General features: G+C 55.1%; 2 protein-coding genes across 13 annotated transcripts in view; one reads left to right on the top strand and one right to left on the bottom strand.

Moving 5' to 3' along the window:
- The window catches only part of LOC309443877 (uncharacterized protein), a 64,471-nt gene that overhangs the window by 22,358 nt on the left and 16,831 nt on the right, over positions 1-25,282 (top strand). Inside the window, exons 13-20 of one of the 12 annotated variants that reach the window (XM_082061187.1) lie at positions 7,097-7,141; positions 7,859-8,021; positions 8,128-8,387; positions 12,746-12,787; positions 13,711-13,897; positions 14,004-14,260; positions 18,520-18,561; positions 19,207-19,457. In XM_082061187.1, the coding sequence (XP_081917313.1) occupies positions 7,097-7,141; positions 7,859-8,021; positions 8,128-8,387; positions 12,746-12,787; positions 13,711-13,897; positions 14,004-14,260; positions 18,520-18,561; positions 19,207-19,260 (1,050 nt within the window). In that variant the 3' untranslated portion in view covers positions 19,261-19,457. Of the gene's footprint in view, positions 1-7,096; positions 7,142-7,858; positions 8,022-8,127; positions 8,388-8,550; positions 8,593-8,944; positions 9,193-9,213; positions 9,376-12,745; positions 12,788-13,710; positions 13,898-14,003; positions 14,261-14,423; positions 14,469-14,737; positions 14,986-15,006; positions 15,338-16,648; positions 17,460-17,726; positions 18,030-18,126; positions 18,357-18,519; positions 18,562-19,097; positions 19,458-25,282 lie in introns of those variants that run through there. The other 11 variants (XM_082061183.1, XM_082061186.1, XM_082061188.1 and 8 more) reach the window with 11 other exon arrangements.
- Positions 22,125-24,084, bottom strand: LOC309443882 (uncharacterized protein). The gene is made up of 5 exons (XM_082061202.1): positions 23,935-24,084; positions 23,362-23,563; positions 23,023-23,255; positions 22,818-22,859; positions 22,125-22,381 (listed from the first exon to the last, which is right to left on the bottom strand). The coding sequence occupies exons 1-4, from the start codon at positions 23,983-23,985 to the stop codon at positions 22,842-22,844; spliced, it is 504 nt and encodes a 167-aa protein (XP_081917328.1). The 5' UTR covers positions 23,986-24,084; the 3' UTR covers positions 22,125-22,381; positions 22,818-22,841.

The raw sequence follows: 25,282 nt of genomic DNA, 5'->3' as shown, positions 1-25,282 counted from the left end.
GTAGCTGGGCGGTTTGATCAATTCTTAGGACCTAATACATATACGTGAGATGAACTGCAAGCGATCTTGACTGTGTGAATGTGGTAATGGAGTTTTGTGTGTGATAGCCAGTGCTTTTCTTTCTGGCATGCTGGCTTTGTTCTGGCATCTGAACTTGCACAGCTCTGTGATAGGCTGTGTCTCATCTCGGTGTGCTGGATTTGGCTCTTTTGTATGCACACTGGAGGCGGGGTCCTGGTTTGGGGATGGTATAATTACAAAATGAGAACCGGTTCCATTACTAAAGTACCACCTTGCTCCCCGTTAAGATGCATCTGTACACATGAGAATAAATTAGTGGGGGAAGTGATTTGAATGTGAAATTCTGAATTAGCTGTATTGAAGTTAGTGTTGTTCTGTGGATAGACTGCTAGAAGCGGCGGAGGGGGAAGGAGACGGGGGGAGGACAAGCCGTATGCCTCTTGGGGTAGGCTGACACCTGAAATGGTGCGAGCTCCCCTAGAGAAGTAATAGAAACTGAGGGCAACAAAAAGTAGAAATTTGGAAATGTTGTTAGATGAACTGTTGAGGGAAGCTCAGAAAGTGTATGTCAGGAGAGAGGATGAAAAGGAGCGGAGGACTGTACGAATGATGGTTGCAGCAGTCAGAGAACGTACAGCTCAGAAATCCAAAGATCAAAGGGCAGAGTATAAGGAGCCTAGTCCTAAGACAAGACCCCTTAATAGCGAGACTACAATGGAACGGGGTGAGCTGATAGAATGTTTTTACTGTGGAAAGAAAGGGCACATTAAGCGGAACTGTAGGAAGAAAATGGCGGATGAGAAAATGTTCAAAGCGGAATAGGGGTGTCAGGGGCTCTTTTTGCTGGGGACCCAAAAAGGAACAGAGCCCTTGACAAAATTGAAAGTGGGCCCCCAGCAGCAAGAAATTGAATTTCTTGTCGATTCCAGGGCAGAGCGATCTACCATACAAGCCTTGCCCAGGGGATGCAAAATATCCTCCAACACCATGCAAGTAATTGGGGCAAAAGGGGAGCCATTTCGTGTTCTTGTTATAAAGGAGGTGATTATCGAAACCAACCCCACAATAGAAGTGGGAAATTTACTTTTAGTTCGTGAAGCTGAATATAATCTCTTGGGGCGGGATTTAATAATCGAATTGGGTGTTAATTTAGAAGTAATGGAGAAAGAAATTTGGATAAGATTATGTCCTCTCAGGGTGGAAGATGAGAATAAAATTAATCGTGAAGTGTGGTATACGGAAGATTCAGTAGCGAAACTGAACATAACACCCTTTAAAGTTAAAATCTCTAGCCCAGAAATACCCATTCGGGTAAGACAATATCCAATATCTGAAGAAGGTCGAAGGGGGTTAAAACCAGAAATAGAAAGGTTGTTAGAAAAAGGCTTGCTTGAACCTTACATGTCTCCCTTTAACACCCCCATTTTACCTGTAAAAAAAAAAAAGATGGGAAATGGAGGCTGGTACATGACCTGAGGGAGGTAAACAAGGGGACTGTGAGTCGATTTCCTGTGGTGGCTAACCCATATACCCTTCTGAGTCACCTAAGCCCGGATGATAAGTGATGTGGTGTGATAGACTAAAAAGATGCCTTTTGGACTTGCCCACTAGATGAGGAAAGTCGAAATTATTTTGCCTTTGAGTGGGAGGACCCAGACACTCATAGAAAACAACAGTTGCGATGGACGGTACTCCCCCAGGGATTTACAGAGTCACCCAACTTGTTTGGGCAAGCTTTAGAACAGATTTTACAGGAGTGTGAACGCAGCCCTGGGGCGGTGTTGGTGCAGTACGTAGATGATCTATTGCTAGCAGGGCAGGATGAGGAAGTGGTTAGATAAGAGAGCATAAGATTAAGATACTCAAAGCATAAGCATAAGATACTCAAAGTATCAAAAACCAAACTCCAGTTTGTTGAACAAGAAGTAAAATATCTAGGGCACTATTTAAGCAGGGGTACCAAACATTTAGACCCAGAAAGAGTAAAAGGGATCTTGTCATTGCCAGCCCCAAAGTCTAAGAGGCAGATAAGACAAATATTAGGGATAGAAACTAAAATGTCATGGGTAAAGTGTTTGCCCTTAGCACTATTAAATATAAAAACGCAGCCGAGAACAGACCTCAGGATCTCACCTTTCGAGATGTTATATGGTATGCCCTATGATTTAGAAATACCACAGAAACACCTAGAAATAAAGGATTTCCAGATAAGGAATTATCTAATACAGTTACTAAAACGGAGAAAATACCTTTGGGAGAAAAGATTGGTGGTACAACGTCTGCCCTTAGACATAAAAATATGTACTCTAGAACCCGGAGATAAAGTGCTTATAAAAACCTGGAAGGAGGCATCACTAACCCCTCAATGGGAGGGACCTTATGTTGTTTTACTCACTACAGAAACAGCTATTCGGACCACGGAGAAGGGGTGGACACACGCCAGTCGAGTGAAAGGCCCGATCAAGACCGACGCGTGGACTGCAGAATCCACAGAGGACCCTTTAAGGATTAAACTGAGAAAGCAATAAATGGACTTGGACTTACCAACCTGTATCATGCAAGTACAGAAAAACCATAAAGCTGATTATAAATACCCTATTTGTAAGGATTATAAAGTTAAATGTGATAACATAGGTTGCAACTGTTATCCTTTTGTATGCTTTAAATGCACAGCGTGCCAGGAAAACTGGTTGCATTGCCTAGACGGTATTCCCTCTCAAGGGACTTGTGATCAGTGTTATTCAATTGAATGAGAAATTACTGAATTAGCATTAAAACTTAAAGTCTTACGAGGAGAAATCGAGACCGAAGATCCTAGTTGGTGGAACATATATGCCTATGGAATACGACCTGAACGGTTTTATTTCCACCGTAATGAGCCAACTCCTCTGAAATTACACATAGTACAAGTGTGCTGTCGAACCACTGTAAAAGAAATAACGTGCCATTCCCCCTTGGTAAAAAAAAGCTGCAACTGGGAAGCTTACAAGTGACGGTGCAGTTGTCGGAAACATTCGGGGCCTCCTGAAGAATATTCTTGCTGCTGAGAAGATGGTTTACCCCGTGGCTCGAAGCAACCGAGTCGATGGGCGAGGCAGAGGAATAACACAAAGTGGGGGCAAAAACCCAAATGGAATTGTGCAGCGGTGTTGGGAGAACTACCCCAGTGCTAGGCAGCACAACAAATTGCAAAATCAAAGCAAGCTGAACCTAGGCAAATGCAACCCCACCTGGTATGCTGTATTAGTATTATTACTAATGGCCAGTAATGGGGAGTCAGCACATAGACCATACAAATGGACCCTAATTCAGGTAGAAGAGAGCCGAGTGATTAAAGAGAATATTACAGTAGGATCCCCTAGTTTTTCTGTAACCCTTTGTCAGTTAGCACCTACACAACCATGCTTAGATCAAAAAGGTTATTATGTTTGTCCCTCTTCCAATCCAGAGAAGAGTTACTGCAACTATCCTAATGAGTATTATTGTGCATATTGGGGTTGTAAGACAATTGCTTCAGACTGGAAACCAGTTGGGCGAGATAAGTTTTTGAATATAACCCGGGGGCCCAGCGGTTGCCAACCTCCTAAGCGAGACTCAACCGGAGGTACAATAAACCCAGGTAGTTGTACACATTTGACACTCACAGCCCTGCAACCAGAGGACCAAGGATGGATACTAGGAAAAATTTGGGGAGTCAGGTATTGGGAACCAGGAAAGGATCGAGGAGGGCTCATAAAAATCCAGAAGGAACCTGCGCCTGAAGAAAGAGCCCAACCAATAGGTCCCAATGTAGTAATAACCAAAGAATTAGAAATTAACAAGACAATAACAGATGGTCTTGAAAACACACAAGACTCTAATACTAACAAAAATTCACTTTGGACCCTAATGAATGCAAGTTATCAGGTTATCAACAGGACCTATCCAAATTTAACACTAGAATGTTGGTTGTGTTTTGATCCAAAACCGCCATACTTTAAGAGACACAATGAATAAACTACGAGAAAATATAGAAAAATGAAAAAAAGAATATGAATCTCGGCAGAGCTGGTATGAGAACTGGTTCGGACAATCACCCTGGCTTGCAACCCTCCTATCCACTATAGCAGGACCACTGATTCTTTTAATCCTAGTATTAACAGTCGGACCTTGTATCTTAAATAAAGTAATAGAGATCGTGAAAGGCAGACTAGAAGTCGCTCACTTGATGTTGATTGAGGCAAAATATGAGAAATTGCACGATCAAAACGACACCGAATTATTAGTATTAAGTGGTCAAGAGTTGCAATGCTTTAATGAACAAAATAAGTAAAAAATAGAAAAGGGGGAAATTGTAACAAGCAGTTCCGAGAAATGTTTGTTCATTAAAGCTCCTGGAGATGTTTGTTTGAGTTTTGAGAAGTGTTTGTATGCTTACTTGCTTTGTCCTGCTTGATGTATTTACCTAACAAGGAGATGTTTGTTTGAGTTCTTACTTGCTTTGTCCTGCTTGATGTATTTACCTCATAAGTAACCAAAGTAAGGCGATCGAAACTGGCTACACAGCAGTCAACACCCACATGATACGAGCCTTCAACATGAGTGAAAAGTTACATCCGGAAGCTGTGGACCAGAGATGGACTTTAAAAACCCAGAGAACTGAATTAGCGGTGTGCGCGTGCCGTGAGAGAGACTGACGTCTCTAGGCCGCACCCAGCGCTGTCTTTGCTTATTGCCGGATTCTAAATAAATTCTTGTTATTTACAAGATCGAGTCAAAATTTATTGCACTCCTCACCAGGTAGTGGGGCAACTTGCAGGAGAGCACCCACAGCCAGGAGGTCCCCACATCTTTTGTGACACCCGTCACCCATGGATGCTGTGGATGGAACAGGCCCAGTTCTGAATGTGGGGGTCAGGGGGATGGGGGTTTTTGGGGGCTGCATGGACTCAGTGCTGATGGAGGGGGTTTGGTGCTCAGCACCTGGAGGAGATGACCCCTTCTCCAAGGGTTTCCCCATCCATGGAGACCCAAGCTGTGCCCAGGCCACCAGTAACAGGGGATGAGCAGAGGGTCAGTGATGCTGCTGCTGTCCCAGAGCACCAGTGACCCTGAGACACTGATGGGTCCCCATGCGGTGACAGGGAGACCATCCACCTGGAAGGTGAGCCCCAGCAGGTGGTCACAGCATGAGGACGTCCCTGTGCAAGAGACACGGGGCGCAGTGTCCCCTCTGCCCCACAGGCCACTCGGGGACGTCCCATTGGGGATCATGGAGAAGCACAGCAAGAGCCACCTCCTGCAGATGTGGGATCCGGCCAAGGTGCTGAGGGTGACAATGTGGGTGCGGGACAAACGGGGATGGAAGATCCTTAACCTGAGGATCGACGTCGTGATGGTGCCTCTGGCATCGCTCTTGCGTGGCAATGGATGGTTTGCATGGGGAGGCTGTGCCAACCCTGTGGAACTTCTGTTGTTTTCACTTTCACTTTCCAGTTCCCAGCAGCTCCTTTCCCCGAAGCCGCCGCTGGGCGACGTCCCAGCCCTGGTGCAGCCACCCCCTCCTGCCCCCCCGCAGCAGCAGCTGCTCTTGGCTCCCCGGGGCCTCTTGCAGGACACGCACTTTTGCACATGTCCTGCAGCTCCTCGCACTCCACAGCCTTTCCAGGGTCTCCCCTCCACCTGCTTCCTTTGCCAGACTTAACATTTCCAGTGCAATGAGCAAATTAATTGCAGCTTTGAGAAGTGGAAAAGCCCACCCAGGACTTATCTGAACTTATTTCTGTTTGGTGTTTGGCTTTCAGCCTTTCTCCACCTCCTGTGTATCAGATGTGAGGTCAGGTTTTGTCCCTGCTGCTGATCCACCCATCCCCTGCATTTCCCTCAGCCCCAGTAGGAGCGAGCAGCCCGGCTCTGTCACCAGCACCGTCCCAGAGAAAAAAATGATGAGTTTCTTCGCTCGTAAGTTTGCTGGTTGCAGAGTTCAAGATAGATTCAGGGTAAGCGCGCTCCCGTCTCCCCCGCCCATTGCACGCAGCTGCCTGGACCGTGGTCAGAGCAGGACAGGGAGGGGAAGATGCACAGGGCTTGTCCCGGGACGGCTCCAGCTCGGAGCCGTTGGGAAGGACGGGTGACTCTTGCCCGGGCCCCTGTGCCTGGCAGGATCCATCCCGGGCAGGGTGTGATGGCAGCTGGGACCCTGCCCTGGCGCACGGGCAGGACGGCACGAGCACGGCGCTGACACCCCTTTTCTGTTCCTCTCACAGCTTGGCCCAACCTCTGCTGGCAGAGTGGGGGTCTGGGGCTGTTGGGGTGTGATGGGGCTTGTTCTGCCACCTCCTCACCTCCCCTCCCTGGTGCTGTTGGCAGAGGGAGTATACGTCAATTATGTTTCTGCTGTTCAAGAGAATCCCCGATCGTGGAGTGATTTTCGAGGAGGTGTCGGAGAAAGATTTGCAGCCTGGGGACATCCTGCTCTTCCCCATGATGAGCAGCTTTATAATTTGCAGCAAAGTCTTCCAACATGCAGCTGTCTACTGCGGGTCTGGAGAGGTCATACACTTCCTGGGTAAGTGTCCGACCCCCTTGTCACGTTTGGTTGTGGTTGTGGTCAAAGTGTGGCCAGTGGCTGCAGAAGCTGGGCCAGCGTGATGGGTGGCTCTTGTTTTTCCAGTCGGCAGCAATAAAAACTCATTGGGTGTGATCAGCGGTTCCACATATGAGGGTATGATTGTCAAGTCAGGCTTCATAGGCCAGAAAAGGAAAAGAGGGAAATGCCACATTTACCGGAAAAAAGGTGGGGTCAATCTCAATGACCTTCATAGTGAAATCCAGAAAGCGATGAACAGAGAAGCCAAGTATTCCCTCTATAAAAACAACTGCATCCACTTCGCCCTCTCCCTCCTGGGCCTGGAGGAGTTCTCCTCAGAACTGGTGAGCATGGAGCTGGTGTCACGGCCGCGGTGGGACGGCTCCTGCACCCACCCCCAGCCCTGCGTTTGCATCCTGACCTGATTCCCCCTGGGGTGCCCATGGGCGGTGGGGACAGCGGTGGGGACAGCAGAGCCCCCTGCACATGGACAGCTTTCTCTTGCAGGTGCAAATCCAAGAGGAAGGTGACAGCAGCCATGGTGGTTTGGCTGTGAGTATCCCCATGTCAGCACCACCAGCAAGGTTTGGGGTCCCTGGGAGGGCAGTGGGGACTAAAGGAGGGCTGAGTCTTGAGGAGGATTGGGGTCCCCCAAGAGGGATGGGTTCTCCTGGAAAGATCTCACAGGCCTAGAAGGACTTTGAGGTCCCCAGAAGGGCTTTGGGGTCCTCAGAGCAGACAGGTATCTCCAGGAGACTTGGGATGTGTGGGTGGGATTCAGAGTCTCAGAGGAGTCTTTGGGTTCCCAAGGAGGGCTGAGGTGCCCACACACACAACTGGGACCTTAAGGAGGGTTGTGGGTACACCAGCGAGGTCTGAGACCCAGGCAGGACTGGGATCCCCAGGAGGGCTGCGAGGTCCCCAGGAGGGAGTGGTGCCCAGATGGGATGGGGTTCCCAGGGGACTGGGTGCCCCGAGGGGACTGTGAGATCCCTGGGAGGTCTGTGGGTACCTGGAGAAGGGCTGGGTCTCTGGGTGGCCTGCAGGGTCACCAGGACTAAGCATGGTAAGCATGGTCCGATCTGCACATCCCATTGCACACAGCGCTCCTTGCAGCCGTGGGCCAACACTGTAAGTAGGAGCTTGGTGAGACCTGTGGTGGCATTTTGGGGATCTGGGGGGCACTGGGGGAGATGGAGCTGGTTCTGCTGCCTTCTCACCTTCCCTCCTTGGTGCGGTTGACAAACAATCATGTTTCTGCTGTTCAAGAAAAAACATATATGTGGGGAGATTTTCGAGAAGGTGTCGGAGAGAAATTTGCAGCCTGGGGACATCGTGTCCTTCCCCTTGGAGAGCAGCTCTGAAAAGCACAGCAATGTCTTCAAACATGCAGCTGTCTGCTGCGGGTCTGGAGAGGTCATAAAATTCCAGGGTAAGTGCCAGACCCCCTGGTCCCGTTTGGGTTGTGGTTGTGGCCAAAATGTTGCCAGCAGCTGCGGTGGCCGGGCCAGAGTGATGGGCGGATCTTGCTTTTCCAGGCTCAGGCACTCAGACCACATGGGATCTGATCAGCAGTAAGAAGTTTTGGGGTGAGATTGTCAAGTCAGACTTACAGACCCTGAAAAATGAGAGACCCGACTGTGATATTTACCGGACAAGAAGTGGGGTCAATCTCAGTGACCTCCGTAGTGAACTCAAGAAAGCGATGAACAGCGAAGCTGAGCATTCCCTCTATAAAAACAGCTGCATCCACTTCACCCTCTGCCTCCTGGACTTGCTGGAGTTCTCCTCACAACTGGTGAGCACGGAGCTGGTGTCACGGCCGCGGTGGGACGGCTCCTGCACCCACCCCCAGCCCTGCGTTTGCATCCTGACCTGATTCCCCCTGGGGTGCCCATGGGCGGTGGGGACAGCGGTGGGGCCAGCGGAGCCCCCTGCACATGGACAGCTTTCTCTTGCAGGTGCAAATCTAAGATGAAGGTGACAGCAGCAGCGGTGGGGCTGTGAGTATCCCCATGTCAGCCCCCCTGGCAGGGTTTGGGGTCCCTTGGAGGAATGTGGGGTCCAAGGAGGGCTGAGTCACCAGGAGAATTGTGTCCCCAATGAGAGATGGGATCCCGTGGGATGACAGTGTGGTCCTGGGAGGGCTTTGGGGCTCCTAAGCAGGGCTGAGGAGCCACTCAGAGTTTTGGGACTCTGGGAGGACTGTGGGGTCCCTCAGAGGGTTTTGGACTCCCCAGAAGGGCTGTGGGTCCCCAGCAGGGCTGGGCTCCAGCTACCAGCACTGCCAGGATCCCACCTGCATGGGCTGGGAAGGGCAGGGCAGGGGCTCAGGGGACTGTCCCACCTTTCCAGGCCACCTCAAGCCCCCCCAGCCCGGTGGGGCAGGGGAGCAGCCACACGGCGTGAGGGGTGGCAGCCCCGTGTCCCCCGAGGATGATCCCACCGACCCACAGAGGATCCTCAGCATCGCCCCGTGCACCTCAACACCTCACCCAGGGAAGGAGCTTTTCTTTGGGAGGGTGGGCGACGTTGATTTCTGCTTCCTGAAGCTTAATTGCCATGAGCTAATCTGATGCTTTATTAAACTTTGCTACCTGAAACGAGCCTGATTTTACCTACAGCCTCAGTCCTGCCTGATGGGCTGAGCGAGCTGCCCGGCTGCCACCAGCCTCTGGGGTTTCTTGGCTGCCCAGGATAATAATGAGTGAAACACCGGCCAATATCGGTATCACCAGTGAAGAACAGTAATAACAGCAACAATCAGCAGGTATATAATAAAATAAATAATGCAATAGAAAATATAACATTTGGTCACTGTTTGGCGGGAATGGTGGGATGTCTGTGAGGATACCGGCTTGGTGGGAATGGTGGTATCCTCCTGAAGATGCCAGTTCTGGGGACGGCTGTGTCCCTGTGAGGATGCTGGGTCAGTGGGGACATTGGCATCCCCATGGACATCAGCGCTGCGGGGATGGCTGCAATGCCACGAGTTTGCCCTGTGTCTGGGGACAAGACACAGAGCCCTTACTCTGTCCCCTTCCTGAGATGGGAAAATGCCACCACTGCCCCATTTTTTAAGGGACATCCATCCCTACAGAAAATGCGATGCCACGTCCACCCAACATTTCTGTTGTGTCACCCATGGGAAGATGCTTGACCACAGCCACCATCACCAGAAGGTCCCGGGGGCTCCTTGGGGTGGCCCTGCAGATGGTGACAGGGCTGTGGCCCTGATCCTCCTCATGGCACCACCGGCTGAAACCTGAGCCTGAGGATGGGGTTGGGGTTGTGTTGCAACCACCATTCCGATGCCCTTCCCAGGGGACGAGGCCACTCCGGGTGTCACATCCCAGGTGACACCTGTCGTGCAGCTGGGGCTTGGGGACATTGCAGGGAGCTCCTTCCCCGGGCACTTTGAGTGGCTCAGTCCTGGCCAGGGACCCCATGTCATGATGGGACACTGGGCTGGGTGGCGGGGTGGCACCATGGGACACCTGTGGGTGTGTCCCCCAGGTGATGGGGTGTCACCTGGTGGGCATTTCTCTTGTCCCATATCCATGAATGGCTCACGGGGACAGTGACAGATCTAGTGTGGCCACAAGGGGACAGGCTGTGGGGAAGGGCAGCACGCAGGTGATGGGGACACTGCTGGGGGTGAGGGGTCGGGGACACTGCCAGGCTGGGGGACACTGCACAGCACAACAGCAGGGCTGGCACGGTCACCAAGGTGGGTTTTTGGCAGGGCAATGTGAGATCACAAATTTTGGGGACAGAGAGGTTCTCAAGATGGAGCTGGGCACAACTCCGTGTCCCCAGCTCACTGGGCATCAGGATTTCTCTTTGCAGATGAACCTCCTCACTAGGTAATGGGGCAAGTTGCAGGAGAGCACCCACACCCAGGAGGTCCCCACATCTTTTGTGACACCCGTCACCCATGGACTCTGTGGATGGGACCGGCCCAGTTCTGAATGTGGGGGTCAGGGGGATGGGGGTCTTTGGGGCCTGCATGGACTCAGTGCTGATGGAGGGGGTTTGGTGCTCAGCACCTGGAGGAGATGACCCCTTCTCCAAGGGTTTCCCCACCCATGGAGACCCAAGCTGTGCCCAAGCCTGAAGGAACAGAGGATGAGCAGAGGGCCAGTGATGCTGCTGCTGTCCCAGAGCACCAGTGACCCTGAGACACTGATGGGTCCCCATGCGGTGACAGGGAGACCATCCACCTGGAAGGTGAGCCCCAGCAGGTGGTCACAGCATGAGGACGTCCCTGTGCAAGAGACACGGGGCACAGTGTCCCCTCTGCCCCACATGCAGCTCGGGGACGTCCCATCGGGGATCATGGAGAAGCACAGCAAGAGCCACCTCCTGCAGATGTTGGATCCGGCCAAGGTGCTGCGAAGGTGACAATGTGGGTGCAGGACACACGGGGATGGAAGATCCTTAACCTGAGGATCGGCGTCGTGATGGCAGCTCTGGCATCGCTCTTGCGTGGCAATGGATGGTTTGCATGGGGAGGCTGTGCCAACCCTGCAGAACTTTTGTTGTTTTCACTTTCACCTCTGTTTCCCAGAAACTCTTTTCCCCGAAGCCGCCGCTGAGCGACGTCCCAGCCCTGGTGCAGCCACCCCCTCCTGCCCCCCCGCAGCAGCAGCTGCTCTTGGCTCCCCGGGGCCTCTTGCAGGACACGCACTTTTGCACATGTCCTGCAGCTCCTCGCACTCCAGAGCTCTCCGCAATCTCCCAACTTACCATTTTGAATGGAATCAGCAAATTAATTTGAACTAGAACAAGTGGAAGCAGCCGCCCAGAGCTTTTCTGTACTTTGCTCTGTTTGGGGTTTGGCTGTTGACCTTTTTCTGCCTCTAGTGCATCAGGAAGGATGTGAGGTCAGGATTTTCCCCACCCCCTGCATTTCCCTCAGCCCTCGGAGGAGTGAGCAGCTCAGGTCTGTCACTGAATCTGTCCCAAAGAAAACAATGCCACACCCTGCCCCTTTAGTTGGATCTCTCTTAGTTTCAGCTGCTGCAGGTGCTGGCCTGGTAAGTGCACTCCCATCTCCCCCGCCCATTGCACGCAGCTGCCTGGACCGTGGTCAGAGCAGGACAGGGAGGGGAAGATGCACAGGGCTTGTCCCGGGACGGCTCCAGCTCGGAGCCGTTGGGAAGGACGGGTGACTCTTGCCCGAGCCCTTGTGCCTGGCAGGATCCATCCCGGGCAGGGTGTGATGGCAGCTGGGACCCTGCCCTGGCGCACGGACAGGACGGCACGAGCACGGCGCTGACACCCCTTTTCTGTTCCTCTCTCCTTGCAGGTGTTGCGCAACACTGTAAGTAGGAGCTTGGTGAGACCTGCACCGGCATTTTGGGGATCTGGGGGGTGTTGGGTGGCAATGGGGCTGGTTCTGCCTCCTCCACACTTTCTCTCCCTGCTGCGGTTGACAGACAATAAAGTTTCTGCTGTTCAAGAGAATCCCCGGGCGTGGGGAGATTTTCGAGGAGGTGTCGGAGGAACATTTGCAGCCTGGGGACATCCTGCTCTTCCCCTTGGAGATGAGCTCTGGTATGCACAAAAATGTCTTCAAACATGCAGCTGTCTACTGCGGGGCTGGAGAGGTCATACACTTCCTGGGTAAGTGCCAGACCCCCTGGTCCCGTTTGGTTGTGGTTGTGGCCAACGTGTGGCCAGCGGCTGCGGTGGCCGGGCCAGAGTGATGGACGGCTCTTGATTTTACAGGTGTGGGCAATCCTAGCGCATGGGATGTGATCACGAATCAGAAGATTCACGGTCTGATCAGCAAAGATGGCTACGAAAACCTGAAAAGGGAGAGAGGGAAATGCAAGATTTACCGGAAAAAAGGTGGGGTCAATCTCAATGACCTCCATAGTGAAATCCAGAAAGCGATGAACAGCCAAGCCGAGTATTCCCTCTACACAAACAACTGCATCCACTTCGCCCTCTCCCTTCTGGGCTTGCAGGAGTTCTACTCTGAACTGGTGAGCACGGAGCTGGTGTCACGGCCGCCGTGGGACGGCTCCTGCACCCACCCCCAGCCCTGCGTTTGCATCCTGACCCGATTCCCCCTGGGGTGCCAATGGGCGGTGGGGCCAGCGGTGGGGCCAGCGGAGCCCCCTGCACATGGACAGCTTTCTCTTGCAGGTGCAAATCCAAGATGAAGGTGGCAGCAGCCGCAGTGAGACTGTGAGTATCCCCATGTCAGCCCGCCCAGTGGGGTTTGGGTTCCATGGCAGGGCTGTGGGGACTAAAGGAGGGCTGAGTATCGAGGAGGATTGTGGTCCCCCAAGAGGGATGGGTTCTCCTGGAAGGACCACATGGGCCTAGAAGGGTTTTGAGGTCCCCAGAATGGTTTTGGGGTCCCCAGAGCAGACAGATATTTCCAGGAGAGTTGGGACCTGTGAGAGAGATTCAGGATCCCCAAGGAGGTTTTGGGGTCCCCAGGAGGGCTGGGGTGCCCACACACAACTGGGGTCTCCAGGAGGGCTGTGGGTGCCCCAGGGAGGTCTGAGATGCTGGCAGGACCAGGATCCCCAGGAGGGATATTGGGCCCCCAGGAGTGAGTGGTGCCCAGGTGGGATGGGGTTACCAGGGGCTGGGCACCCCAGGGGGACTGTGGGGTCCTGAGGAGGGTGGGAGGGGTCCCTCGGATGGCTGTGGGGTCCATGGTAGGGCTGTGGGGACCTGAAGAAGGGCTGGGTCTCTGAGAGGCCTGCAGGGTCAGCAAAAATAAGGATGGTAAGCCTGTTCCCATCTCCGCACCCCATTGCACACATCTGCCTGGACGGTGGTCAGAGCAGGACAGGGAGGGGAAGATGCACAGGGCTTGTCCCGGGACGGCTCCAGCTCGGAGCCGTTGGGAAGGACGGGTGACTCTTGCCCAAGCCCTTGTGCCTGGCAGGATCCATCCCGGGCAGGGTGTGATGGCAGCTGGGACCCTGCCCTGGCGCACGGGCAGGACGGCACGAGCACGGCGCTGACACCCCTTTTCTGTTCCTCTCAGAGCTTGGAGAGACCTCTCTCAGAAGTGTGGGTGTGTCGAGGAGGGTTGGGGGCGATGGGGCTGGTTCTGCCTCCTCCTCACCTTCCCTCCCTTTTGTCATGGGCAGATATTCAAGTTTCGCCTGTTCAAGAGAATCCCTGAGCATGGGAACATCTTTGAGGAGGTGCCGGAGAGCAATTTGCAGCCTGGGGACATCGTGCTCTTCCTCTTGGAGAGCAGCTCTCAAGAGCTCAGCAGCATCTTCAGACATGCGGCCGTCTACTGCGGGGATGGAGAGGCGATACAGTTCCGACGTAAGCACCTGATCCCCTGATCCTGTTTGAGTTGTGGTGGTGGCCAAAGTGTGACCAGTGGCCGTGGTGGCCGGGCCAGGGTGATGTGCAGCTCTTGCTTTTCCAGGGATCCAGAGCAGCTCCGGTCTGACCAGCAGCGGTGTGATAGCCCCAGCTCTGGTCACCAAAGAAGGCCTTGGGACCATGAAAAAGAAATGGGGGAAGTTCAAGATATACCATAAAACAGACGGGGTTGCTCTCAATGACTTCCGTGAAAAAGTCAGAGAGGCGATGAACAATGATGCCGAGCATGACGTCATGAAGAACAACTGCATCTACTTCGCCCTCTCCCTCCTGGGCCTGGAGAAGTTCTCCTCAGAACTGGTGAGCACGGAGCTGGTGTCACGGCCGCGTTGGGACGGCTCCTGCACCCACCCCCAGCCCTGCGTTTGCATCCTGACCTGATTCCCCCTGGGGTGCCCATGGGCGGTGGGGCCAGCGGTGGGGCCAGCGGAGCCCCCTGCACATGGACAGCTTTCTCTTGCAGGTGCAAATCCAAGATGAAGGTGACAGCAGCCGCAGCGGTGGGGCTGTGAGTATCCTCATGTCAGCCCCCCTGCAGGGGTTGGGGTCCCTGGGAATGTGGGGTCCAAGGGAGGCTGAGTCACCAGGAGAATTGGATCCTCACTGAAGGATGGGATCCCGTGGGATGACAGTGTGGCCCTGGGAGGGCTTTGGGGCTCCTCAGGGACTGTGTGATCCCTCAGAGGGTTTTGCGGTTCCCATAAGGGTTTTGGTGTCCCATCCGCACGGGCTGGGAAGGGCAGGGCAAGGGATCACGGGACCATCCCCCCTTTCCAGGCCATCGGAAGCCCCCCCAGCCCGGTGGGGCAGGGGAGCAGCCACACGGCGTGAGGGGTGGCAGCCCCGTGTCCCCCGAGGATGATCCCCCTGACCCACAGAGGAGCCTCAGCATCGCCCCGTGCACCTCAACACCTCACCCAGGGAAGGAGCTCTTGTTTGGGAGGGTGGGGGACGTTGCTTTCTGCTTCCTGGAGCTTAATTGCCATGCGCTCATCAGATGTTTTATTAAACTTTGCTACCTGAAATGTGCCTGATTTTACCTACAGCCTCAGTCCTGCCTGATGGGCTGAGAGAGCTGCCCGGCTGCCACCAGCCTCTGGGGTCTTGGCTGCCCAGGATAATAATGAGTGAAACACCGGCCAGTATCAGTATCACCAGTGAAGAACAGTAATAACAGCAACAATCAGCAGCTATATAATAAAATAAATAATGCAATAGAAAATATAACATTTGGTGACTGTTTGGTGGGAATGGTGGCATGTCTGTGAGGATGCCGGCTTGGTGGGAATGGTGGTATCCTCCTGAAGATGCCGATTCTGGGGACGGCTGTGTCCCTGTGAGGATGCTGGGTCAGTGGGGACATTGGCATCTCCATGAGGACATCAGGCCTGCGGGGATGGCTGCAATGCCACGAGTTTGCCCTGTGTCTGGGGACAAGACACAGAACCCTTTCTTTGTCCCCTTCCTGAGATGGGAAAATGCCACCACTGCCCCATTATCTAAGGGATATCCATCCCTACAGAACATGCGGCACCATGTCCACCTAATGTTGCTGTTGTGTCACCCATGGAACGATGCTTGACCACAGCCACCATTGCCAGAAGGTCCCAGGGGGCTCCATGGGGTGGCCCTGCAGATGATAACAGCGCTGTGGCCCTGATCCTCCTCATGGCACCACCGGCTGAAACCTGAGCCTGAGGATGGGGTTGGCGTTGGGCTGCAACCACAATTCCAATGCCCTTCCCAGGGGACGAGGCCACTCCGAGTTGTCACATCCCAGGTGACACCTGTCGTGCAGCTGGGGCTTGAGGACATTGCAGGAGCTCCTTCCCCGGGCACTTTGAGTGGCTCAGTCCTGGCCCGGACCCCATGTCATGATGGGACACTGGGCTGGGTGGCGGGGTGGCACCATGGGACACCTGTGGGTGTGTCCCCCAGGTGATGGGGTGTCACCTGGTGGGCATTTCTCTTGTCCCATATCCATGAATGGCTCACGGGGACAGTGACAGATCTGGTGTGGCCACAAGGGGACAGGCTGTGGGGAAGGGCAGCACGCAGGTGATGGGGACACTGCTGGGGGTGAGGGGTTGGGGACACTGCCAGGCTGGGGGACACTGCACAGCACAAGCAGCAGGGCTGGCACAGTCACCAAGGTGGGTTTTTGGCAGGGCGATGTGACATCACAGATGTTGGGGACAGAGAGGTTCTCAGGATGGAACTGGGCACAACTCCGTGTCCCCAGCTCTCTTGGCGTCAGGATTTCTCTTTGCAGATGAACCTCCTCACTAGGTAATGGGGCAACTTGCGGGAGAGCACCCACACCCAGGAGGTCCCATGTATTTTGTGACACCCATCACCCATGGACTCTGTGGATGGGACCGGCCCAGTTCTGAATGTGGGGGGTCAGGGGGATGGGGGTTTTTGGGGGCTGCATGGACTCAGTGCTGATGGAGGGGGTTTGGCGCTCAGCACCTGGAGGAGATGACCCCTTCTCCAAGGGTTTCCCCACCCATGGAGACCCAAGCTGTGCCCAAGCCTGAAGGAACAGGGGATGAGCAGAGGGTCAGTGATGCTGCTGCTGTCCCAGAGCACCAGTGACCCTGAGACACGGATGGGTCCCCATGCGGTGACAGGAAGATTATCCACTTGGAAGGTGAGCCCCAGCAGGTGGTCACAGCATGAGGACGTCCCTGTGCAAGAGACACGGGGCGCAGTGTCCCCTCTGCCCCACAGGCAGCTCGGGGACGTCCCATCGGGGATCATGGAGAAGCACAACAAGAGCCACCTCCTGCAGATGTTGGATCTGGCCAAGGTGCTGCGAAGGTGACAATGTGGGTGCGGGACACACGGGGATGGAAGATCCTTAACCTGAGGATCAGCGTCGTGATGGCAGCTCTGGCATCGCTCTTGCGTGGCAATGGATGGTTTGCATGGGGAGGCTGTGCCAACCCTGTGGAACTTTTGTTGTTTTCACTTTCACTTTCCGGTTCCCAGCAGCTCCTTTCCCCGAAGCCGCCGCTGAGCGACGTCCCAGCCCTGGTGCAGCCACCCCCTCCTGCCCCCCCGCAGCAGCAGCTGCTCTTGGCTCCCCGGGGCCTCTTGCAGGACACGCACTTTTGCACATGTCCTGCAGCTCCTCGCACTCCACAGCCTTTCCAGGGTCTCCCGAGCCACCTCCCACCCTCTGTTCCCAAACTTAACATTTCCAGTGGAATTAGCAAATTAACTGCAGCTTTAAGAAGTGGAAATGCCTCCCATGGCTTCTCTGCACTTTGTTTTCTTTGGGGTTTGGCTTTCAGCCTTTCTCCGCCTCCTGTGTGTCAGGAAGGATGTGAGGTCAGGTTTCGTCCCTGCTGCTGATCCACCCATCCCCTGCATTTCCCTCAGCCCCTGGCGGAGCGAGCAGCCCGGCTCTGTCACCAGCACCGTCCCAGAGAAAACAACGATGAATTTTTTCGCTCGCAAGTTTGCTGGTTCCAGAGTTCCAGATAGTATCGCGGTAAGCGCGCTCCCTGCTCCCCCACCCATTGCACGCAGGTGCCTGGACGGTGGTCAGAGCAGGACAGGGAGGGGAAGATACACAGGGCTTGTCCCGGGACGGCTCCAGCTCGGAGCTGTTGGGAAGGACGGGTGACTCTTGCCCGAGCCCTTGTGCCTGGCAGGATCCATCCCGGGCAGGGTGTGATGGCAGCTGGGACCCTGCCCTGGCGCACGGGCAGGACGGCACGAGCACGGCGCTGACACCCCTTTTCTGTTCCTCTCACAGCTTGGCCCAACCTCTGCTGGCAGAGTGGGGGTCTGGGGGGTGTTGAGGTGTGATGGGGCTTGTTCTGCCACCTCCTCACCTCCCCTCCCTGGTGCTGTTGGCAGAGGGAGTATACATCAGTCAAGTTTCTGTGGTCAAAGAGCCTCCCTGGGCAGGAGGACATCTTTAAGGAGGTGTCAGAGAGAGATCTGCAGCCTGGGGACATCTTGCTCTTCCCTGAGAGCAATGCTAACTTCATCAGCAGGGCCCTCTTCAAACATGCAGCCGTCTACTGCGGGGATGGAGAGGTCATTCACTTCCAGAGTAAGCACCCCAGCCCCTGCTCCCGTTCGGCCCGTGGTGTTGGCCAACGTGGCTGCGGTGGCCGGGTGAGGGTGATGGGCGGCTCTTGCTTTTCCAGGCACAGGCAGGGAGCACAATGGTCTGATCAGCAAACAAGGCTTTGAGGCCCTGAAAAGGGAGAGGGGGGAATGCCACATTTACCGGAAAAAAGGTGGGGTCGATCTCAATGACTTGCGAAGTAAAGTCAGGATAGCGATGGACAGCGAAGCTGAGTATTCTCTCCGCACAAACAACTGCATCCACTTCGCCCTCTCCCTCCTGGGCCTGGAGAAGTTCTCCTCACAACTGGTGAGCACGGAGCTGGTGTCACGGCCGCGGTGGGATGGCTCCTGCACCCACCCCCAGCCCTGCGTTTGCATCCTGACCTGATTCCCCCTGGGGTGCCCATGGGCGGTGGGGACAGCGGTGGGGACAGCGGAGCCCCCTGCACATGGACAGCTTTCTCTTGCAGGTGCAAATCCAAGATGAAGGTGACAGCTGCTCCACTGGGGAGGTGAGTATCCCCATGTCAGTTCTCCGAGGAAAGGCTGTGGGCTGGTAGAGCTTTGGGGTGTCCAGGAGGGATTTGGCTTCCTCATGGGGCCCAAGTCACCAGGGTCCCAAAGAGGAGTGATCGTCAGGATCCCCAGGAGGGCTTTTGGGTCCCCAGAAGGGCTTTGTGGTCCCCAGAGCACACAGGTATCTTCTGTAGAGTTGGGGCCTGTGGGGAGGGATTCAGGATCTCCAAGGAGGTTTTGGGGTCCTCAGGAGGGCTGGGGTGCCCGCACACAACTGGGGTCTCCAGGAGGGCTGTTAGTGTCACAGGGAGGTCTGAGACCCAGGCAAGACCAGGATTCCCAGGAGGGCTGTGGGTCCCCAGGAGTGAGGGGTGCCCAGATGTGATGGGGTTCCCAGGGGGCTGGGCACCCCAGGAGGGCTGGGGGGTCACTGGGAGGGCTGGGGTCCCAAAAATGGGTTGGGGCCTTTGGAGGGATGTGGGCTTCCCAGCATGTCTATGGGGTCCCTCACAGGGCTTTGGGGTCCCAGCAGGGCTGTGGGGTCCCCAGCAGGGCTGGGCTCCAGATGCCAGCGCTTCCAGGGGACCCATCTGCATGGGCTGGGAAGGGCAGGGGCTCAGGGGACTGTCCCACCTTTCCAGGACACTTGTAGCCCAGACCCTCCAGAGGAGCAGCGGAGCAGCCACACGGCGTGAGGGGTGGCAGCCCCGTGTCCCCCGAGGACGATCCCCCCGACCCACAGAGGAGCCTCAGCATCGCCCCGCGCATCCCAACAGCTTCCCAGGGAAGGAGCTTTTCTTTTGGAGGGTGGGGGATGCTGCTTTCTGCTTCCTGGAGCTTAATTGCCATGGACTCATCAGATGTTTTATTAAACTTTGCTACCTATAACGTGCCTGATTTTACCTACAGTCTCAGTCCTGCCTGGTGGGCTGAGAGAGCTGCCCGGCTGCCACCAGCCTCTGGGGCTTCTTAGCTGCCCAGGTTAATAATAACTGACACACCGGCCAATACTAGTAATTACCAGTGAAGAACAATAATAATAACAACAACAATAATCATACCTATAATAAAATAAATAATATACAATACATAACCAGATATGAGACATGATAATATAATTGCAGCAGGTTGGCCTTGTGTGGCTGCCAGGACCCCACGCAGCCGCTCTGTCACTCTCCCTCCACAACTGGATAGAGGGACAACAATTCAACGAAAGGCTCGTGGGTCCAGCCCAGCACAGGGACATCACCCAGCAAGTGCTCCATGGGCAAAACAGGCTCGACTGTGGCCCCACCTGGAGCATTCACCGTGTGCAGGTCTGGGCACCACAGGATTAAAATGAGATAAAGCAACTGGAGAGTGTCCAGAAGAGCCTATGACGTTGGTAAAGGATTTGGAGGGGAAGCGGCTGAAGTCCCTGGGTTTGTTCAGCTGGAGCAGAGCAGACTGAGGGCAGAGCTCATGGGCTGCAGGTTCAGCAGGAGCAGGAGGGGCAGGGTGAGCTCTGCTCTGTGACAGTGACAGAGCCCAGGGAACGGCAGAAGATGTGCCAGGGAGGGTCAGTGGGACATGAGGAAAAGGTTCTTCACCCAGAGGGGCTGGACACTGAACAGGCTCCCAGGGAGGTGTCACGGCCCCAACCTGACAGTGTTCAAGAAGAGACTGGACACCGTCCTCAGACACACAGGGTGAGCTGTGGGGTGTCCTGTGCAGGGACAGGAGTTGGACTCCATGATCCTTGGGGGTCCCTTCCAACTCTGGACATTCGATGATTCTATGATCTGGTGAGCACGAGGGTTCCCGGGAGGTGGCCATGTCCCCCAGTGTCACAACGTTCATCTTCTGAGAGTGGCTGCTGGGCCAGCACTTCGAGGTGGTCCCCAGTGGGGTGGCCAAGCCCCAGCCCCATGTTATCCAAAAACGCAGGTCCCTTCCTGGTGTGCAGTGAGCTGATTACACACAGAGAGATGCTGTTTGTTACAGAGTTGTGCAAGGCTGGATGCTGGAATACCGCCAGCAGGGCAGAACAAAAATTGATGGTTGTCATAAACAAATTCTTATCACTACATTCACACCCTCAGGACAGTCCTAAACATTTGAATGGTTGGACATTTGTATATCGGTTAGACATTGGTATATTGGTTAGGTAACGTATTGGTTACACAATCATTTCACGACTATGCAGGCTCCCTGAAGAGGGGAGCTCTGCTGTCCCCACCACTGTCCCCACTGCCCACGGGGCAGCCCCAGGGGAATCAGGTCAGGATGCAGGGGATGGGTGGTTCAGCAGGCACTGGGGCGAAACCTGACCTCACATCCTTCCACATACACAACAGGCGGAGAAAGGCTGAAAGCCAAACCACAGACCGAACAAAGCGAAGAAAAGCTCTGGGCGGGTGTTTGCAGTTGTTAAAGTTCCAAATAATTTGTTGTTCTATCGGCCATGTTAAGTTGGGAGTTCATGTAGCACTCTGGAGTGCGAGGAGCTGCAGGACATGTGCAAAAGTGCGTGTCCTGCAAGAGGCCCCGGGGAGCCAAGAGCAGCTGCTGCTGCGGGGGGGCAGGAGGGGGTGGCTGCACCAGGGCTGGGACGTCGCTCAGCGGCGGCTTCGGGGAAAGGAGCTGCTGGGAACCAGAAAGTGAAAGTGAAAACAGCACAAATGCCACAGGGTTGGCACGTGTCCTGGGAAGGGCATCGAATGGTGCTGCAACCCAGCCCCAGCCACAACCTCAACCCCATCTTCAGGCTCCGGTTTCAGCTGGCGGTGGTGTAAGGAGAATCGGGGCCACAGCCCTGCCACCGTCTGCAGGGCCACCCCAGGGAGCCCCCTGGGACCTTCTGGCGATGGTGGCTCTGGCCGAGCATTGTCCTATGGGTGCCACATCAGGAGCTATGGGTGGACGCTGCCTCGCAGCTCCTGTCACTTTAGGGGGCATGAGTGTCCCTTAGAAAATGGGACAGCTGTGGCATTTGCCCATTTCCAGGAGGGGAGCAGGGAAGGGCTCCGTGTCCTGTCACCAATGATAGCACATCTTAGAGGTGTTGCAGCCATTCCTGCAGGTCTGGCATCCTCAGGGAGATGCCACCATCCCCAACCAGCATCCTCACAGAGCTGCCACCACCCTGGTGGGTCCCCCTGGGCTTTCCCTGTGCAGCTGCTTGTCCATGACGGCCCTTGCTGGGTGATCTCTTGATCCTAAGCTGGACTCACGAGCCTTTTCTTGTATTTTTTTCCCTCTGTCCATCCAGTTGTGGAGGGAAAGTAACAGGGCGGCTGCATGGGGACCTGGCAGCTACACAAGGCCAACCCGCCAGAGTTACGTTATCATGTGTGATGTATGACAGATACAGGATGTGTTATGTATGATACTGTACTATTTATCCTATTATATAATAGAGATTATTTTTGTTGCTATTATTACTGTTCTTCACTGGTGATACTGATATTGGCCAGTGTTTCAGTTTTATTTAGCCGGGGCAGCCAAGAAGCCCCAGAGGCTGGTGGCTGCCGGGCAGCTCTCTCAGCCCATCAGGCAGGACTGAGGCAGGAGTGCAAAATCAGGCACGTTTCAGGTAGCAAAATTTAATAAAACATCTGATTAGCACATGGCAATTAAGCTCCAGGAAGCAGAAAGCAACGTCCCCCACCCTCCCAAAGAAAAGCTCCTTCCCTGGGCGAGTTGTTGGGGTGCGCGGGGCGATGCTGAGGATCCTCTGTGGGTTGGGGAGATAGTCGTCGGGGTACATGGGGCTGCCACCCCTCACATTGTGTGGCTGCTCCCCTGCCCCACCAGGCTGGGGGTTCTTCAGATGGCCTGGAAAGGGGGGACGGTCCCCTGAGTCCCTGCCCTGCCCTTCCCAGCCCGTGCGGATGGGTCCCCTGGCAGTGCTGGCAGCTGGAGCCCAGCCCTGCTGGGGACCCCACGGACCTGCTGGCACCCAAAACCCTCTGAGAGACTCCATAGCCCTGTTGGGGACCCCAAAACCCTCTGAGGGACCCCACAGCCCATCTGGGAAACCCAAAACCCTCATGGGGACCCCACAGTCTTCCCAGAGACTTCAAAACCCTCCTGGAAATACTACAGCTCTCCTGAGGACACCTAGGTCATCCCAGGGGATCCTATTCTTCTTTGGACACCCCAGCCTTCCTGCTGACCGAGCCATTCAAGGGACCCCACATTCCTTCCGTGGACCCTAAACCTTACCAAGGCCCCCAAACCCTGCCTGAGGGCTGTACATGGCAATACTCACAGCACCACTGCAGCACCTGACACCTTAATCTTTCATTTGCACCTGCAAGAGAAAGCTGTCCATGTGCAGGGGGCTCCGCTGTCCCCACCGCTGTCCCCACCACCCATGGGCACCCCAGGGGGAATCGGGTCAGGATGCAAACGCAGGGCTGGGGGTGGGTGCAGGAGCCGTCCCACCGCGGCCGTGACACCAGCTCCGTGCTCACCAGGTTGGAGTAGAACTCCTGCAAGCCCAAGAGGTAGAGGGCGAAGTGGATGCAGTTGTTTGTGTAAGGGTCATACTTGGCTTCGCTGTTCATCACTTTCCTGACTCTATGACGGAAATCACTAAGGACAACGCCACCTTTTTTCCGGTAAACCTGGTATTGCCCCCTCTCCTTTTTCATTTTCACCAATCCTTCTTTGGTGATCACACCAGGGCTTTGCTGAGATTCTGTGCCTGGGAAAGCAAGAGCCGCCCATCACTCTGGCCTGGCCACCGCAGCCGCTGGCCACACTTTGGCCACCATTACAACCGGATCAGAAGCAGGGGGTTACATGCTTACCCTGGAAGTGTATGACCTCTCCATCCCCACAGTAGACGGCTGCATGTCTGAAGAGGGCCTGTGCGATGACGCTATTGCTTCTGTCCAAGGGGAATAGCAAGATGTCCCCAGGCTGCAAATTGCCACTGAAAACCTCCTCGAAGATCTCCCCATGACCAGCGACACACTTGTTGAACAGAAACTCAAGAGACACATATTCCCTCTGCCAACCACACCAGGGAGGGAAGGTAAGATGGTAGCAAAACCAACCCCATCACGCCATAACAACCCCCAGACCCCCAATCTGGAAGCGGAGGTCTCTCCAAGCCCTGAGAGGAACAGAAAAGGGGTGTCAGCGCCGTGCTCGTGCCGTCCTGCCCGTGCGCCAGGTCAGGGTCCCAGCTGCCATCACACCCTGCCCGGGATGGATCCTGCCAGGCACAAGGGCTCGGGCAAGAGTCACCCGTCCTTCCCAACGGCTCCGAGCTGGAGCCGTCCCGGGACAAGCCCTGTGCATCTTCCCCTCCCTGTCCTGCTCTGACCACGGTCCAGGCAGATGTGTGCAATGGGGTGCAGAGATTGGAGTGTACTTACCTCACCAAGGCTGGAAGAGCTGGCAAGACTCATAACACTGCCTTTTAACATTCTTTTCTCTATGGGAACGTGCTGGTGACAGAGCCGGGCTGCTCGCTCCTCCGAGGGCTCAGGGAAATGCAGGGGATGGGTGGATCAGCAAGTGCTGGGACGAAACCTGACCTCACATCCTTCCTGACACACAGGAGGCGGAGAAAGGCTGAAAGCCAAACACCAAACAGAAATAAGTTCAGATAAGTCCTGCGTGGACTTTTCCACTTCTTAAAGTTGCAATTAATTTGCTAATTCCACTGGAAATGTTAAGTTTGGGAATAGAGGGAGGGAGGTGGGTCGGGAGACCCTGGAAAGGCTGTGGAGTGCGAGGAGCTGCAGGACATGTGCAAAAGTGCGTGTCCTGCAAGAGGCCCCGGGGAGCCAAGAGCAGCTGCTGCTGCGGGGGGGCAGGAGGGGGTGGCTGCACCAGGGCTGGGACGTCGCTCAGCGGCGGCTTCGGGGAAAGGAGCTGCTGGGAACTCTACAGTGTCACCAGCAACAAGCGCCACAGGGTTGGCACAACCTCATTCCCTGGAAGGACTTCAGAACGGTGGCTGCAACCCAAACCAAGCCCATCCTCAGGCTCAGGTTTCAGCCAGCGGTGCTGGGAGGAGGAGCGGGGTCACAGTCCTGCCACCGTCCGCAGGGCCACCACCCCGGCTGCAGCCATGCTGTCCCTGCCACCAGTGCAGAAACTGCTGCAGCAGCTGCCGGTGGGGCCGGTCAGGCGCCCAAAAGCACCGTTCGACGGTGACACAGCTGAGGAGCTGACGAACCCCGTGCTGGACAGGAGCCTGGTGCTGCTACAGTGTCCTGCGAGCTGACGAGCTGTGGCCGCTCGCTGTCCCCAAGCTGGCAGTGGCCACCAACACCGGGCCAGCACCGCGGTAAGACCCCCACAAGGAACCCCCTGGGACCTTCTGGCGATGGTGACTTTGGCCGAGCATCGTCCCATGAGTGACACAACAGCAACATTGGGTGGATGTGGCCTTGCAGGTCCTGTCTCTTTGGTGGAGATGGATGTCCCTTAGAAAAGACTTCAGTGGTGGCATTTTCCCATCTCAGGGAGGGGACCAGGGAAGGGTTCAATGTCTTGTCCTCATGGATAGGTCAACTTTGTGGCATCACAGCTATCCCTGCAGGACTGCTGTCCTCATAGGGATGACAGTGTCCCCACTGAGCCAGCATCCTCACAGGGACACAGCCGTCTCCAGAAAAGACATCGTCACAGAGATGCCACCACCCCCAAGCAGCATCCTCACAGAGATGCCACCACCCTGGTGGGTCACCCTGGGCTTTCCCTGCACAGCTGGTG

This window comes from Streptopelia decaocto (assembly GCF_964273445.1).
Source record: "Streptopelia decaocto genome assembly, chromosome: 9".
Taxonomy (NCBI): Eukaryota; Metazoa; Chordata; class Aves; order Columbiformes; family Columbidae; genus Streptopelia; species Streptopelia decaocto.
Note: the sequence above shows the minus strand (reverse complement) of the source record. Positions and strands in the feature narration are given on the sequence as shown.

Excerpts from the sequence above, each read along its gene's own strand:
- LOC309443882 (XM_082061202.1), bottom strand. The coding sequence starts at position 23,985 with ATGTTAAAAGGCAGTGTTATGAGTCTTGCCAGCTCTTCCAGCCTTGGT. Across the intron at positions 23,564-23,934 it reads GCTCTTCCAGCCTTGGTGAG|AGGGAATATGTGTCTCTTGA; the intron begins GTAAGTACACTC and ends TGTGGTTGGCAG. Across the intron at positions 23,256-23,361 it reads AGAGGTCATACACTTCCAGG|GCACAGAATCTCAGCAAAGC; the intron begins GTAAGCATGTAA and ends TTGCTTTCCCAG.